General features: G+C 37.9%; 1 protein-coding gene across 1 annotated transcript; it reads right to left on the reverse strand.

Moving 5' to 3' along the window:
• Positions 1-7,129: 7,129 nt before the first annotated feature.
• Positions 7,130-11,232, reverse strand: LOC308403928 (uncharacterized protein; the record flags this gene model as incomplete). The annotated part of the gene is made up of 9 exons (XM_080893719.1): positions 10,285-11,232; positions 9,839-9,985; positions 9,425-9,606; positions 9,045-9,181; positions 8,829-8,922; positions 8,232-8,564; positions 7,869-8,043; positions 7,655-7,779; positions 7,130-7,456 (listed from the first exon to the last, which is right to left on the reverse strand). The coding sequence occupies exons 1-9, from the start codon at positions 10,367-10,369 to the stop codon at positions 7,130-7,132; spliced, it is 1,605 nt and encodes a 534-aa protein (XP_080749845.1). The 5' UTR covers positions 10,370-11,232.
• Between the last annotated feature and the right edge of the window lie 5,174 nt (positions 11,233-16,406).

Raw genomic sequence — 16,406 nt, forward strand, 5'->3', positions numbered from 1 at the left:
GCTAAAACTCAGCTGAGGTTTGAAAGCTGTGTGCCGGTGATTGGACATCAGCCGCTGATAAAGCTGTTCGCCTATAAAGTGCTCTGTAAGGAAACGAGCTCCAGCAGCTCTGCGCTCGGGGAAAACACTATATTTACTTATCTTGTGCAGAAAAATGCGCTGACATTGCGTTATATCGAGCACCGGCTGCCCAGTTAAACTGTGACTATCACCAGGTAACTAGGCGTGTTTCTTGAATTAGCAGCAGGTGTTAAACAGCTGACAGATGAGGAGGAGGATGCATGCAGGTAAACTGAGGGTCTGCTGAGCTGATCGCTGGTTTCGTGAGAAAAATGTCAGCTCGTTCTTTATGTTACAGAAGCACAGAGACACAAGACCAGGCGGAAAGAGACGATCGTTCGGTGAAAATGAGAATCTGCGAATGCAACATGTGGAACACGGAGAGTGGAATATGTAAACAAACCGGTTAACGTAACCCCCTCGGTGCACTCTGCATGCTAACTGTTAGCAGAGCTAGTGAAATCTCTGAAAACATCTGAGCACTTTTGCAAATATGTTCTATGTTGACAACCTGACCAGACATACGTCGCGACATTCGCGGCTAAAACACTGTTAAAAGTGTAGCTGGTGACAGAAAAACGGGGTATTTTAAAACTACACCACCACCATTGCTGCTTGTGATTTGATCTGCATTCTGGGATAACTGGCTGCCCCAAGTCTACACAAGCAATCGATTTTCTAGGATCGACCTGTTTTGACTTACTTTGCACGGCAACCAATCAAATGTTAGAGAAGCTGCATGGGCAGCGTTAACCCCGCCCCCTGAGTTTGATGGGTGAGGCTGACAGATAAAATTATTTCATGACGAGAGCCAGGCGCCAGGACTGCCAAAATGAAATAAATAAATATATCATTAAATAATTAATTAAATGTGTCAATAATTAATTAAATGTGTCAATAATTAATTAAAATGTGAAATACATAAATAATTAATTAAATGTGTCAATAATTAATTAAATGTGTCAATAATTAATTAAAATGTGAAATACATAAATAATTAATTAAATGTGCCAATAATTAATTAATTACATGTGTCATAACTATTTATTTAATTAATTAATTCCAATTTTAATTAATTATTGCCACATTTAATTAATTATTTAATGGTGTATTTAATTAATTCATTATGGCAGTCCTGGCGTTCCATAATTTTTATCTTGTTCTCCTGTTATGACAAAGTATACCCAGTAACTGGGTTGGTCCCTCAATTATATGCAATGTGTGTATTGTGTACAGACACACAAGGTGCGTTTGTATCACATCAAATACTTTGTCAATAGCCTGGCGCTATCTATGAAAGAGAACACTGATAATACTGTACCGCAGTAGTTCATGAATGAATGTGAAATCCAAAGAACACAAACTCAGTCATGTGCAGATGTGAATCTCGGTTTTTGTAGAATCATAAGACACCTGTCTACATCTTTCAGTACTGTTGAATGGAACCTGGAGAATTTGGGAAACACAAAGACCTCAGATGACTTTAACTGGCACTTACTCAGGAAGAATTCTGCTATTGATGCAGAGCTATGAAGCAATGAAAAAAAGCCTTTCCACATTTAGGTGGGAGTGTTTTAGCCCATGAACATGACCTTGGTAACTACTGGTGAGGAAAAGTAAAGAATAGAACTTCTAAACTCTATTATGTGATAGAACTTTTTGGCTCCGTTCTTTGTCTCCCTCTTGTTTTTTTTTTCACTAGACGGCACAGTATTTCACTTTTATCTGCAAATAGCAGGACTTTGTGTTATCTTATTTTGTTTGGGGGAAGATTCACAAGTACTATCCGCCGCATGATCCCAGCAGACGACAAGATACAGAACTCCAAGTCTGGAAACTTCACAGAGAGAAAAATGAGGTCTTACTGAAACTATCTTTGGTTTGTGTTTAACTCTGGTAATTCCCGCTGAAGATCTCCAAACCATAGTATCTGCTGGTGTTGTAGTATACAATGAAATAGTTTGTTTGCATTTTAAACCAGTTTTTGCTTATGTGTTCATTCCTTCTTTTTCTTTTTTTTTTTGTAGATCACAGCTGTAGACTGGAAGAGCAAAAAGGATGACTTATTATTTAACGTTGTCGAGGTTACTCAGCCTACTTTTTAAAGGCTTTTTTAAATGAGAATGTTGTGATAGACTTGATTTGATCATCATTTTACAGATGTGATCAGTTCTCATCATTGATCTGTTTAGTCATGTTGGCTTTTGTAAAGTACTGTGCAAAAGTCTTAAGTCAACCGTCATTTCTTTATCATTTGCTAGGAAAATGGGAAGTACATTCAGCTATTTATTGAAATATGTACAAATATACATGGAAATGCAGCATGTAAGACAAACACAGAGTCTGTACAATTCTAACAAGGTTCAAAGTCAGCATTTGGTATGCCCACCTTTATTCTTCAACAGAGCCTGAACTCTCTTGTAAGCTTTCTTTTAATTTCTTAAAGTAATTTCTTAAAGTAGTCTTCAAGAACGGTTCTTCAGCCTTCTTGAAGGATATCTTAAAGCTCTTCTTTGGATGTTGGCTGCCTTTTTTTCCATTGTCTGCCAAGACATTTGCACACTGCTTTAATTATCTTGAGGTCCAGGTTCTGTGGAGGCCAATCCATGACTTATAGTCCGATTGTGTAAAAGAAAAACAAATAAACAAAAATTGGAGAAACTGGACAACTGGAAGAAAAAAAAACTACAGCAGATGGATGATATCTGAAAATCAGGTTCTTAAGAAATAAAAAAAACCCCATCAAAGATCTGAGAGATGCTTCTGGATCTTCAGTTGATTTTTGGCCATCCATGTTTTGTTTTTCCTCTAGTTACCTGTTTCTCTATTTTTTAAGGACACATTGTACACAGTGCTGAGATATGGTAAGTGTTCAGTTAATGGCTATTTGGGAATCACCATGTTGGTGCAAAATATACTATTTTATGTCTGTCAAATTGTGTTGTGTTTTCTGTAGACATAATTAAAGAAATGAGAACAAATTATTTTTGACAAGTTGTCTGTTTTGTCTAGAAACAACACTGGATGATCACTTGAGTTAGATGAGTATTAACCAAAAAATACACACCTCTGAAAATTGACAGGTACAAAGACTGGACTGGAAATGAGTAAAAAAAAAAAAAAAGAGCCTGAAGAACTATATCTGAAGACCACCCACTTTAAAAAATGACTGGGAAGCAAAATGTAAATACCGTAAATGAGGACTGGCTCAAAACTTTTGCACAGCACTGTAGCACTACTACTTGGAGATAGAGAATTGTGATCATCACCAGTACAGAGGATGCCTTTCACTCTGTCACATCACATGATAACTGTCAGGTGTTAAACGCTGTCTCGGCATCCTCAGTCTGCCCTGTTGAAGCTGGACAAGGGCAAAAATCGTTGCCTGTAATATGGTGTGTGAACATGTGCATGTTTGAGTGTATGAGCTTGCATGTGTGTCTTTCTCTTTTTGTCCAGTGGAGAGTGATTGGGTTTGAAGTGTACGATGTTGACAGTGTTCAGCCATCTCTGGAGGCACGAAACCACAGGGCCGAAACTGTTTCTTCTCTTTCTGTCTTTCTTCTAGTTCACACTCACTCTCCTTTTTTTCCTCTCAATTTGCGACTCTCATCTTCCTCATCTTTTCCCTGCTCAATCTAACCTCTTTTCCTCCTGGCTATTTTTACCCTCCTCTCTGATGAATTTATTGATATCCAACATTGATATTTATTGCTGCCGAAAATGGTCGTCCGTCTTCTGAGAGGTAGGCAGGGATTCCTTATATGGGTCAATAAGAGACACACATGCCTGCTGCTTTGAGGGAATTCACAATTGCTATAGCAGAGATATACCTCATGGTCCCATATATTGAAAAAAAAAAATATAAAAGACATTGGAAATGGGATAATCAGAGATTTTCAATATTGTCTAGGTCGCTTATTTGCATTCTGTGCATTCACCTATAACTTCCTGGTTATAAATGTGTATTTACAGTGTACAGGGTAGAAACCTACACAGCAAAATCTCCAGTGTTAATTCAACTCCTATAGTGTTAAAGTTAACACTTTTCCAGTGTTTATATAATTCTCACTGGTTTAGAGTTAAAGTAACACTTTGCAAAGTGTTATTATTTTAACTCCATTGTAGTGTTAAAAATATAACACCCATAGTGTTAAAATTTCACTCTGTATGGTGTGAAGTGTCTTCACTCAGAGTGTAACTACCTAACATTTATAGTGTTGTTTTAGGACACTGATAAGTGTTCACTTTTACACTGGCTTGGGTTAACTCTTTTCACTGAGGGTGTTACTACACAACAACTATGGTGTTATTTATGACACTTTTAAGTGTTTATTTTCACACTGGATTGTGTTGACTGTTTTCACTTAGAGTGTTATTCTGTAACTTTTACAGTGTTATTTTGGCACTTTAAAGTGACATATATGAGCTTTTAAATACTAGTCTGTATTAATTGTCTGAATACAAAAATGCATTAAAGTGCAATTACTGTATGACTACTGTGTTACATTCAGTGAAAGTCCTTGTTAAGTCCCTTTACAGGATAAAAGGAGAAAACATAAAATTGGTCACATAAGCATTTTAATAAATATTAAATTCCAAGCACCATACAGCATACGTTCACAACAAAAATAATGGCACAATGTACAGACCATCATCATCACCATAAGCACTTTGCAAATCAAAGGGCTTGTATATTTCAATACAGTCTGCTTTAACAACATCTTTTTCATCCGTTTCAAACACTTTATAAGCATGGCAATGTTCACTGAAATTTTCAACCACAAGCTTCTGAACTATGAAGTAGGTGTGACTATTGACCAAAACTATTGTTTTTATTCTGCAAAACACCGGCATCTCATGTTCAGAACCACAACAAATGACCAATCCTGTTCTGTACTCAGTCCCATTAATGTTAACCCAATTAGCAGCGAAAGCCTCTTCTGCAACAGCAGGCAAGCCTAGGGAGATCATTTCACTATTTTCCTCACTATCAACATCAAATGATTTCAAGGGCCCATACTCAACATGGCTTAAAGGACATGTCTCCCACTTGTATGCTATGGATGTTTGATGTTTTTTGGCAAGTGACACTGTGATGTTCTTAAAGTTCTTAAGGGTGTCTTTGAACACCCTATGTTTAGCCTCACCTCTCATGCTCCATACATGCAATAATGGCCCAATTTTTCTGATGCAAGTTGGGTAGTGCAACATAAAGTGGTGTTTGGGAATCATGTTCCTACCTGGATACAACAATTTGAACAAGTCATGATGTTCCATTGTTAAATGTTTTAGAAGCACAGTCATGCCATGTGTAACAGATGGAGAGAATATGATGTTAATTATTTGCAACAATAGCAATAGCATAGTCCAGTTCTGATTTCCTTCTGGCACAATATCACCAAAAATTAAAGGAATGTTTCTTATCAGACAAAGAGTCTGAATGGAGTTAAGACCTATACTATTACCACTACTGTCTAAGTTCACCCTTGTTGGACGATTTTTGCTCTCCAAGTAGCCATAGTCAAAAGCATAGATCCGTGACAAAAGAGCAGGTTTCGGCAGAAAATTGTCTGACAGATATTCCAACAGTAACTTTATCTCATATTGTGCTACCCCTTCGAGAATATCATGCATAATGTCCAAGGAAAAGTTCTGGCAAACATGAAAGAATTGAAGAGTGTTCAGTGTAGAATTCTTTCTTAAGCCAAACACATGTAGCTTTTGAGGATCAGATTGCAACTCACTGCAGTGCATTTCAAAAAGTTCTTTCCCTCGTAAGATGATCTTTGGATCATCCTCAGTATACACACTCTGTGCATCCTGTTTTGCAATTAAACACAAACGACAAAAGTAACGTCCACTGAAAGACTCAACAAAACCCAAAATTGAGTGCATCCCCAAGTTGTCCCCAGTTATCTGACATATAGTGCCATGGACCTTTTCAGATGAGAAGGGTAAATCAATGCCATGGCTCTCCAAAAACTTTATGTCATCAATCAGAGGCTGTAAAATAGGATCAAAGCCGTATTTTTTCACATCTTCTGCATGAAACAATGCAACCAAATGAATGTTCATCAATGCAGAATTTAACTTTGGAGGCAGATTTCTGAGGACAAAATAGATTGCACCAACTTTGTGAACACCACGTTTGGAACCAAGTGGATTAGCAGTCTCAAAGTCATCATAATAAAGCTGAATTTGCAAAGAAGTCTGTGGTTTTGAAAACAATGGATGAGACTTATAGTAACTCCCATCACAAAAGTCTTCATATCTGTCTTCTTTTGATACACATGGTTTAGCAAGCAGCTCGCAAATATAAGAATTGCGACATATAAATTTGATTGTTTCCAAAATTGGAATGTACACAAAAGTGTCTTTTACTGGTACCTGGTCATAAGTGCCTGATTTTTTATTTAACCTTGTATCATAGCGTATTCCTAAAGTCTTTTCCACTGGATCCACAATTCCCCATTTTTCACGGAAATATGACTTTCTTTTAGCTTCAGTGTCGAACTTCTCAACTGGATTGTCAAAAGTCTCAAGACATTTTTCCACTGGAGATCTAACAGGATTTTCTGTTGGCACAACGTTCAGTACTTTATGTTTAAACTCACAGTGCAGTCCATCAGCAAAATCTTCCAAATCACAAACAAGTGATGACACAAAACTATTTGCCAAACCACTACCATTGAGTTTACCAATAATTTTAGTGCAAATTGCTTCAGAATTTTTTTTAATTCTTTGACCTGACCCATTGTTTTCAGAACACCCAACCTCTAGGCTCTGAGTAACACTTGTTCCTGCAACTGCTATGTCTGTATCTTGTAATCTGTCAAAATCAGCTTGAAATGACTCTGAGGGTTCTGCATCACCACTTTGACAACAATCTTCATCATGAACACTATTTAAATGTTTTTTTAAACCAGAATATGTAGTGAACTGACGGCTGCAACCATCTTGTGAACAAGCCAACTTAAATTTGGTGCTTGGATAAAAACTGTGACCTAGTCGCAAATGACTTATCAAAGCCTGACTGGTGCTATGCAGAGTTTGACAGATAAAACATTTAAACATGGTTCTCATTCAACAATTTGGCACGCAACTCACGAACACGTGGTGACTCATCTGTTGAGGTGGCATCAATGTTGAATATGGTGGTCTGCACAAAACTGTAGAGATGAACCAGTGACTCGTCGTAAGATAAGTTGAACACGTAGTGGGATTTGAAAAGTTCATCAAAAGCACTGAGTGAGCTGGTGGCTTGGCAGGGGATGAGCTGTTTGTCCACTGCGATGTAGAAGGTGTCAATGCTGTTCTGGGTTCGACCAACAGCGAGGATGTATGGTTGTTTACCATCTCTTGCTTGCAAGTGTTCATCAATGCTGCAGCATGACTAAAAACAAATGAGATATTGACATATAGGCCTAGCTTATACTTGCTGAGTATGAACCATTCATTCAGTTTGACATTATGTGCCTTGCTAACTTATTACAAAATACTAAGACACATACTTCATGGAGAGGAAAACTAAAAAGTGCAAAAACTGAAAAAGTGTTTTGTAGGATTTTAAAAAGTGAGACAACATATTTACCTTGTGAAAGTGCACCATTTTGTGTGCTGCATCAGTTGGACTTATTTTGGTTCTCCTCTTTCGTCCAGCTGTGGGTGGCAAAAGTTGAAGGAGTAGCAGCAGAGAGGCCATGTCACTGTCCCAGTCTGTGTATGGTTGAATTTATAAAACAATTTCAAAATGACAGGTAAAAATAAATATTATTAAAATCAAACAAGCATGGTGCGACGCCTACCATTTACATCACTCTCTGTTGGTTTCTCAGCAGCTTTTATCAAACGACACAGGTCAGTTGACTGAGTCAGCTGTTTGGCTTCTTTAATAACCTTTGGCTTGAATGACATGTCCCACTTCTCAAGCAACTTGGTGGCTGTTTCAGCACCAAACAGCAGCAGGAAGTCTTGATTGACCTGTTCATCATACACACAGGACATAAAGACAGTGCTCAACATTGTTTACATTGCAATGTGATTTTGACCAATATGGGATATAGCCTGACTGGGATGACCAATGATCACATCTTTTACTGTTGCCATCCACATCAGCAAAACAAAAAAAAAAGGATTAACAGTTGAAAATATCAAGTGATTTGACTTACTAGTCCTTTGACATCCAAAAAGCGTGGAAATGTTTTGAAGACATCTGCAGTTCTTTGTGGATCATGCACCAGATCCTGGCGATGTTGGAACGTCATTTTCATCTTCTGAAATACACTTGCTTCATCAGGAGAGTGAACAAGAAATGAGATGGCCTCCTTGCAGGCATCTCCATCAAGTTGCTGAGGCAATGTGGTTGCTAATCTTCTGCGCTTAGGCCCTTGTTCTTGATGCACTGGGACTTCCTTCACTGGCCGTTTGGTTGTAGACCTGGACATGGTTTTGAGGCGCCACGCTACATATCCAGTGCCTTTCACTCCGTCGTAGAAATGCTCCTGTCACATTTAAACATAGATGAAAAATAAACATCAAATGCGATCTTACAGACTTTGCAGATTCAGCAAAAAGAAACCCAAGGACTATTATCATGTAACAGGTGCAATACATGTTAAACAACATCCACAATTTCAATACAGTTTTATGACAATAGTTATTACGAAAGAGGAATTAAGATTTTTCTTTTAAATCATTTAGCTGATGTAATTATTCCATGATGAAAACTAAATAATGTGCTGTTTTACAATCACTGCATGACTTACATAGCCGTTTGGAGAAAATGGATCCTTCAATGAGGGAAAGAGTGTAATTATTCCAAGGGCATATTTCTCCTTTTGCTTACGGGAGGGAATTCTGCTATAGAGGAAATACAATTGACAATGTTAAATCAGAAGTATGTGTCTTTACTGCAGTATACATTACAAGAATATTCCATATGGCCCATCTTTACTTTTTTTATTAGGTACTATTACTCTTACCCATGTCTCTCAGTCATATCACTTGCCAATATGTTAACAAGCTGCCGCCGGGTGCGGTGGCTCAGTGAATTTTCGGCATTGTATTCTTCAAGAATTTCCTCTCCACCAGGTTTCCTAGTCAAGGCATTTTTAACCATCTGCTCATATAAAAGGGAAAATAATAACAATAAAAACTTGTTTGTCAGTAAAGGTGAAAGTTTAGAGGAATGTCAACAAACCTGTGAAAGACATATCTAGCAAGAAGCACTAACTTCTACTAACATTTTTTCATACAGGGCAAGTTGGGAACCACCATGTTTTGAATTTCAATTTGTATAACAATCTACAGTATAAATGGTGTCAACTCAAAAATACAAAAGACATTTTCTGTTCTCAATTACCTCTTTTGCAGCCTCTGACACAGAAACATTTGGTGCAGAACTGTCTTTGCTGGATCTACTGCGGCCTGCAGGAATGCCCTTTTCCCTGAGGTCACTGTCACTTGATGAAAGTGATATAGTGTCCGTGAGGGAAGATAATGTATCCGAGGAGGATGGTGTGGAATGAGCTAAAGGACAAAAATCTTTGGGAGAGATGATTTGGTTAACTTTCTTTAGGCTACTCCACAATGCCATTAATAACACAATTTCAATGTTCATGTTCAGACAACATTCTATACAAATATGACCCAGCCCTGTCCACTGTCATGTATATTGCATGAAGACAGGTCAATGTCATCTGCATCAAGAGCAAAAGAACTTGGCTCTACATTGAGTGGGCTATACTCTGAAAATTTAAGTTATGATAACATTTACCTTCATCTGAAATCTTTTCACGTATTGTCAGGCATAGGTCTGGTTGGGCCTCCAGTAACTCCAGAAAAATGTCTTCTTCGACAGCTGTGTCAGTTTCATCGAAAATATCAAGGTCAGCAGCATCCGGAAGTCCAAACTTGGTTTTGGCTTTACAAAAAGATAAGCATAATGTCACCTAAAACGCCTGAAAAACTTTTTTAAAAACTAATTTTGACTTTTTTATTTAGCTAATATTTATTAACAGCTGTTTTACCTGTCTTTAAAATGGTTAAATTAGACAAGTCTGCAGCAACAATATAGGCCTAGGCCTACTGCTCTGTACTGTTTTTAATGTCACACATTAAAATAAAATGTGTTAACATTTAATTCGTTTTTTAAATAGATGAGATGCAAACATGATGAACTGATACATGTGCAACAAATTTTGTTCTGCCAGGTTATCTTACCTTCACTGATGAATTCTAGATAAGTGAATCCTGCGTGCAATTTAATGTACTTCTTTACATTGAGGTATTTCACTTTCAGCAACATGTCTTACAACAGCACCTGGTGGAGAGAAGGGGGCACAGAATATTTTTTACCATATATTTAAACCATAGCTTAAGTGGCAACAAATCCGGACAACTTTAAGAAAATATTAGGCTATACATTGTGTGATGATCTGTGAAGGGGTGACAGACCACTTCAACCTCAGGAACATAATTTGGCTTCCCCCTGCGCACTAAAATAGCTGAACTTGGGTACACAGAAATAGCATCCAATGAATTATCCACCCATCCACATGTTTATAAGACGACAACGGCGATCTTCTCGTCTGCACGCAGGCTAGATACTTAGTTCTGCTATGTTGCGAGTAAATCGCTGTAGCCTACTTGGGGAAAAGCATCTCTGTTTAAACCATGTCAGGATGATAATCCACATAAAATTTCCTGTTGAACGCACACCTGCCTTCATCACGCTTTCACTTATGACAACAAATATCCCTTATACTGTAAATTAATGAGTGCAAGTCTTACATTTATATCGGGAGTTTCTGACACATGCACAGCCGTCTGGCTAGTTGCTACTTTGTGGTGGTTGTTTTGTGACACGACATGCTAGGATTATCAGTGGAGGCGACGTCAACGACCCTCAGTCGTTATACCGCTTTGTCTTAAACACTGGATGGTAGCCTATTTCACTAAAACTGTAGAAAAGGGGAAAATGTTCCCTTAGATTAGGCCTACTACAACATAGGGCTGCTCGATTATGGCAAAAATGATAATCACGATTATTTTCACTGAAATTGAGATCTCGATTATTTGACGATATTTATTTAACAATAACAATGTATTGAATAATGACTTTAAAGATTGTCAAAAAATAATATAAAATAGTGTGCAAATACTGATAACAGTGCAAATGTTTGCAATATAAAAAATAAATGAAAAATGTAAACATCTATGTTTAGTGAACGTTGCAGTGTTGCTCTGTGGTGCAGCTACAACACTGTAGCAAAGTTTACACACTATGTCTACTTGATCCACGTCTGACTCCGTGAACCCATAATGTTTCCACACCCCTGAAGTTTTTTTTACCTCTCTTTTCAACCAACGGCAGTCACTCTCCTCTCCAAATAACTTCTGCTTAGCTTTCCGAGCTTCCCTCGGGTCCTCTTAATTGTTGTGACACGTGTTCGAAATGCAGAGAGGTGCGCTCGATTTGCCACACGGAGCAGCGCGAGAGTAAAGCACGAGGGAGGGGCTAATAATCGGCTCAGTCATTTTTAATGATCGTTGAAAGCCCAGATCGTAATCGTGATTAAAATTCGATTAATTGAGCAGCCCTACTACAACATGTATGATATATCCTAACCGTTAGCAAGCAATCCATGCACAAACACAGCGCGCCTTGCTTGGTCACTAACATCTAACAGAATTCCATAACCCCCTGCCACTTCAAAGATTTGTAGGCTAGGCTACTGCTAAACTCGCTGGTAGCACGTGTAATTAGCCTATCTTGACGCTTTCCAAAACTTGACTTGAACGTCTCCATGTGATTGTTTAGTTCACTTTTAAATAGGATATTTCTGAGGCGAATGTTCGCTTCCCTTAAAAGCAGTGGGCTAAACGCATTTGTCTTAGCTGCCAGCTAGGCTACCACAAATTCAAATTTTAACATTACATTTAACATATCCAGAGGATAGCTAACTCCTCCCTCGTTTCATTTAATAAGCATTGAACACTGGAAAGCATTTCTCTTATGACATTAGAACTAACTAGAATTGAGAATTATATTAAGCACGCATTTATTTTCGCTGCAATATTAACTTGTTATAGAGGATAGTTTAGCTACCTAAGCTAACGAATCCCATCTCTTACCGCAGATGAATACACTCCACATTAGGAAAATATTGCATGCTTCTGATAAATAATGTTATAGGCTAGTTAGTTACAATATTTAATAATGATAAAATAACATAGGTCTTGTTGTATAGTTCTTACCTGAACAACCTCCTCGATCTTGACAGCAAACTTCTGGCGGACTCCTCATGCCCATGAGCGCGAAAAACCCGGATGTGGAAATCAACTCCAAATGAGTGTTATAGTATTGACTCTTTGAAATAACTCCGGCTACAGAGCTTTTTCAGCACCGTTAGTGTTACTGTAACTCTCAAACCAACACTTTTCAACTCGAAATTTTTAACACCAGTAATTTTAACTCACATCAACACTTCGGATTTTGCTGTGTAGGCTCTAGGTTACATGTGCTTCGTCTGAGCACTTCTTCTGGGTTTCTTGCAGCTGCCTGAAAACTCTTTTAAAAGTAAAAACAACATCATAATAAGAATGAATAATTTCTTTATGTTTTTTCTTCAAACTGCACATATGTCATGATACATTTCCATAAAAAGTTCAATAAATGAACTTTCCTGGTGAGCCCTTGGTGGACTGACTCAATTCATCTGTGCAAACTTCAGGTTTGAATTCTTGAACTGTTCATTGCCGTATCTCAGACCTGCTGGTTGTCATGAGGACTAAGGGTAACACAACAGAAGCAGTGATCCTCTCTGCGCCGCCATTATTGATGTCGTGTCACCCACTCCTGGGGCTCCGGCTTTGTTTTCCCATCATGCCCTCACTGCCTGCTGGTTGGTTTAAACAAGCAGTATTCTTGTTCAGCCTTTCAATTATACCATGCCCTGTAGCAGCACCCTGCACCCTCCATATACACCAAGACAGGAACTAAGAGAGTGGGAGGAATTGATTTGAATTTGGCATCTAATAGATGTTTTGGTGTTCCTGTGGTTTTCTGTTTATTAGTATTGTGACTCCTTATGAGCAGCTACTTTATGTTTTAGGTATGATTTTGAGTGATGCACGAGGAAAAAAGTACTTAGCCTTGAAGGAAAACCCAAAGTAGTGGATCCCAGGTGCTGAAAAAAATAAATAACTTAAGAGTTCAAGAGCCCTAATAGTTTTTGATAGTAGTAGAGTTAAACAAGTTACAAAGAACACTGAAAAGGAAATGAGAAATGCAGTTTCACACCAGCTGTTTCACTTAGACGTTTATCACACTAAAACATATTTAAAAGTCAGGCCCTCCATAACTTAAAATACCAAAAACTTATTATTTCCACTGCTTTCCCACTGTCTCATCACCCTATAACTCCCTGTCTCCTTGTCTGCGAGTCCCACAACAACTAGACACGGGTCAAGTTCTTCTATTGAAAAGGTTACATAGAGGCTGAAACCCGGCAACCGCAAAAGGAGACCGTCTAGACAAGGCCCCACAGTCCTGACCCCAGTTACAGCCTGTCCCTCAAGGGGCCTATAACACCTTTGTTTTCATGTTGATAAATTCCATTTCCTGTCATACTAGCAGCACAACAAACCCTGTGATATCAAAACTTTGAAACCTGGACTACAGGCATGTACAGAGCAAGTGACAGAGTGTAGTATAGAGCAAAATTAAAGTGTGTTTTTTTATGTCGGTAACTATTTGTTTACAACAAATTACCCAACAAGTCCTGCTTGCATAGTGTAGAAATTGTTTTTGTAAAATATTCTACAATTATTGATGAGAATAAAACAATCTGCAGAAAAATAATACTTTTTTCACTTGCATTTACTTTGGTTACCTGGGTAAAGTTTGATGAGAATATGTCTGGCACAAAGTCCTCAGTTCCCACAGACACATGTCTGGATTTGGGGGAAGTCTGTTGATTTAAGCTTGCATTATCATCTAGTCACACAGCATAAATTAACATACAGAGCACACACGACCAGTCTACATCTATTCAATAAGGGAACATGGTTTGCTGGCTGACACGTCAAAGGGTCGTTTTAAGGCCTGCTCGTGGCAAAGCGTTATGCTAATTACTGCTTACACATGCACTTTAATTAATATGTAAAACATTAAAAATGCATGCTATATTTCAAGTGCTGTCAATAAAGAACAGCTTGTATAAAATATATTTAGTTATTATAATTAGTCTTGCATAAAATGTACTTATGTAACCCCAGCCAATCGTAGGTACACTCCATGATTCAGTTTCATTCGCCGTTTCAGAGAATACTTGAAGTGGAGACGTCTCTGATTTCAAGATATTATACTCAGATTTTTTCCTCATCTCTAATTGTAACAGCAATAGAGTGATAGAGTGTATAACAGTTTACTCTGTGTTATTATATAAATATAGTACATCCCTGTAGTCTCCTAGATAATAACCACTTTGCTTCTGTTAAGTTGTTTTTCTGTAGTTCAATAATGTCAAACTTGCAAAAACCTAATTGGACTTACTGGACTATTACTTCCCTCTCTTCCCTTTAAGCTATTAACTAACTGTACATTTAAACTTTATCTATACCATATTTCTTAAAATAACAATCAGTAGCCAATTAAAAGCTGGGCCTATGAAAGTGCTGTAAGTGTGCCATAATAAAAGCCCTGTTAAATGATGTGTGTCTGGCGAATTTGCTAACATTAAAAGCTCAATGGTACGCATGTTCTGCTATAGTGAGCGTTTCTCTGTCGTTCTATTATATTAGGGGTTCGGTTGCACATAATGTTTTTTATTTACCTTTTCACGAGATTAACTAAGCCGTGAAACCGCGAGTGCATTGGGTTGCTGGGTTTATGACCATTCCAATGTTGGCTCCGTTTAGGGTGTTTAAAGTGAGGGGCTTCAGATTTTAAAATGAATGGCACAGAGAAACTCAAGTTCATGTCTATGAAAAGTCACTACTCGGATCTGTTTTCACCTTGTATGGCAGTAATTGTAGCAGGACGTGAGAGCAGATTAAAACAAAGCTGTCTACCAACATGTACAACTTTGTGTAATTAAACAATCCTGTGCAAAATTTCAGTGAATGTAACTGCAAACACTAGCACAAAAAAAAGCAATATGGGCATGTAAACAATTAAATGCATTTAATAAATGAATAATTACATGCATTAAAATAATTAAAATGAACACTAACCAAAAGTGACCAAAGACCAGATAGATATTGATTAGACAGCTGTATTTTAAGTACACCAAACTAGGTTTCCCTAATCTTTTCATAGAAATTAAGCAGCATTTTTTTCAGTATATATGTGGAGCAAGATGGTTACAGGAAATATTGGCATTGGCAGAAATGTTAATTTCTGTAACCACATTGTGCTGTTAGATCAACTCCACATTTTTCTAGAAATAAAATGAACAATTATTGCAATATCTATAGTTCGTTTTTTTCATGTTGGCACACATAGAAGAATCTCTTGTTTTGCAGACACAATATTTAACAAAGCAGATAATGATATTATATAATTGTTTATAAATGCAACGCTCCAGTGACTAGCTTTATATGATATCGTTTGTTTTAGTTTTGTTTTTTTATAACAGATATTTTAGTCATCTATCTTAATTTCAGTATATAACTAGTACTCATGGGCAAGACTGTGATAGCCATATTTCATTCTGATTCAAAACAACCCTTAAAAGCATCACCTAGTGTTTCAGTACTTCTTGTAGAAAACCCTACTTCCTGTTCTTTGTCTTCCATTTTCTACCACCAAGCTAGCTGAGAGCTTTCAAGTTTAAATTATACACTAACCCTACCAATGCAGGGTTTTGCTTGCTTGCTTCCATTGTTCCGAGACTCATTGTCCACCCCTTTCCATCTTCTGCCTCCCTATGGAGAGCCATGAAGTGTCTGAGTCATCGTCGATTACAGTTTGTATTTATAGATGAGAGTCAGGACCCGGGCCTTGCAAGCAAGTATGGATGTGCATGTGTGGGTGGATAGGTCTTTCCAGCTCACACTGCCTAAAACCAGTGCCCATGACTCACCTTAGCTACTGGACGCTGCCACAGGAGAGCTGACGTCACCTGTCCTGAGACAGAGTTACTGCTTGCAGTGACCTCACTCTGATCCAGGTTAGAGAAGAGTGCCAGAGGATGTCTGGTAGGTCAGTGCTTTAAGGCACCATCTCATATCCTCCTTTCTTGAGCACATGTCAAAGTAAACATGTAGCATTTCACTTTGTGACAACAAAGACTGTCGAGCCACCACTGTTTCAGCGCTCACGAACAGTCAGGTGAAGC

This window comes from Rhamphochromis sp. 'chilingali' (assembly GCF_963969265.1).
Source record: "Rhamphochromis sp. 'chilingali' genome assembly, chromosome: 10".
NCBI classification, from domain to species: Eukaryota; Metazoa; Chordata; class Actinopteri; order Cichliformes; family Cichlidae; genus Rhamphochromis; species Rhamphochromis sp. 'chilingali'.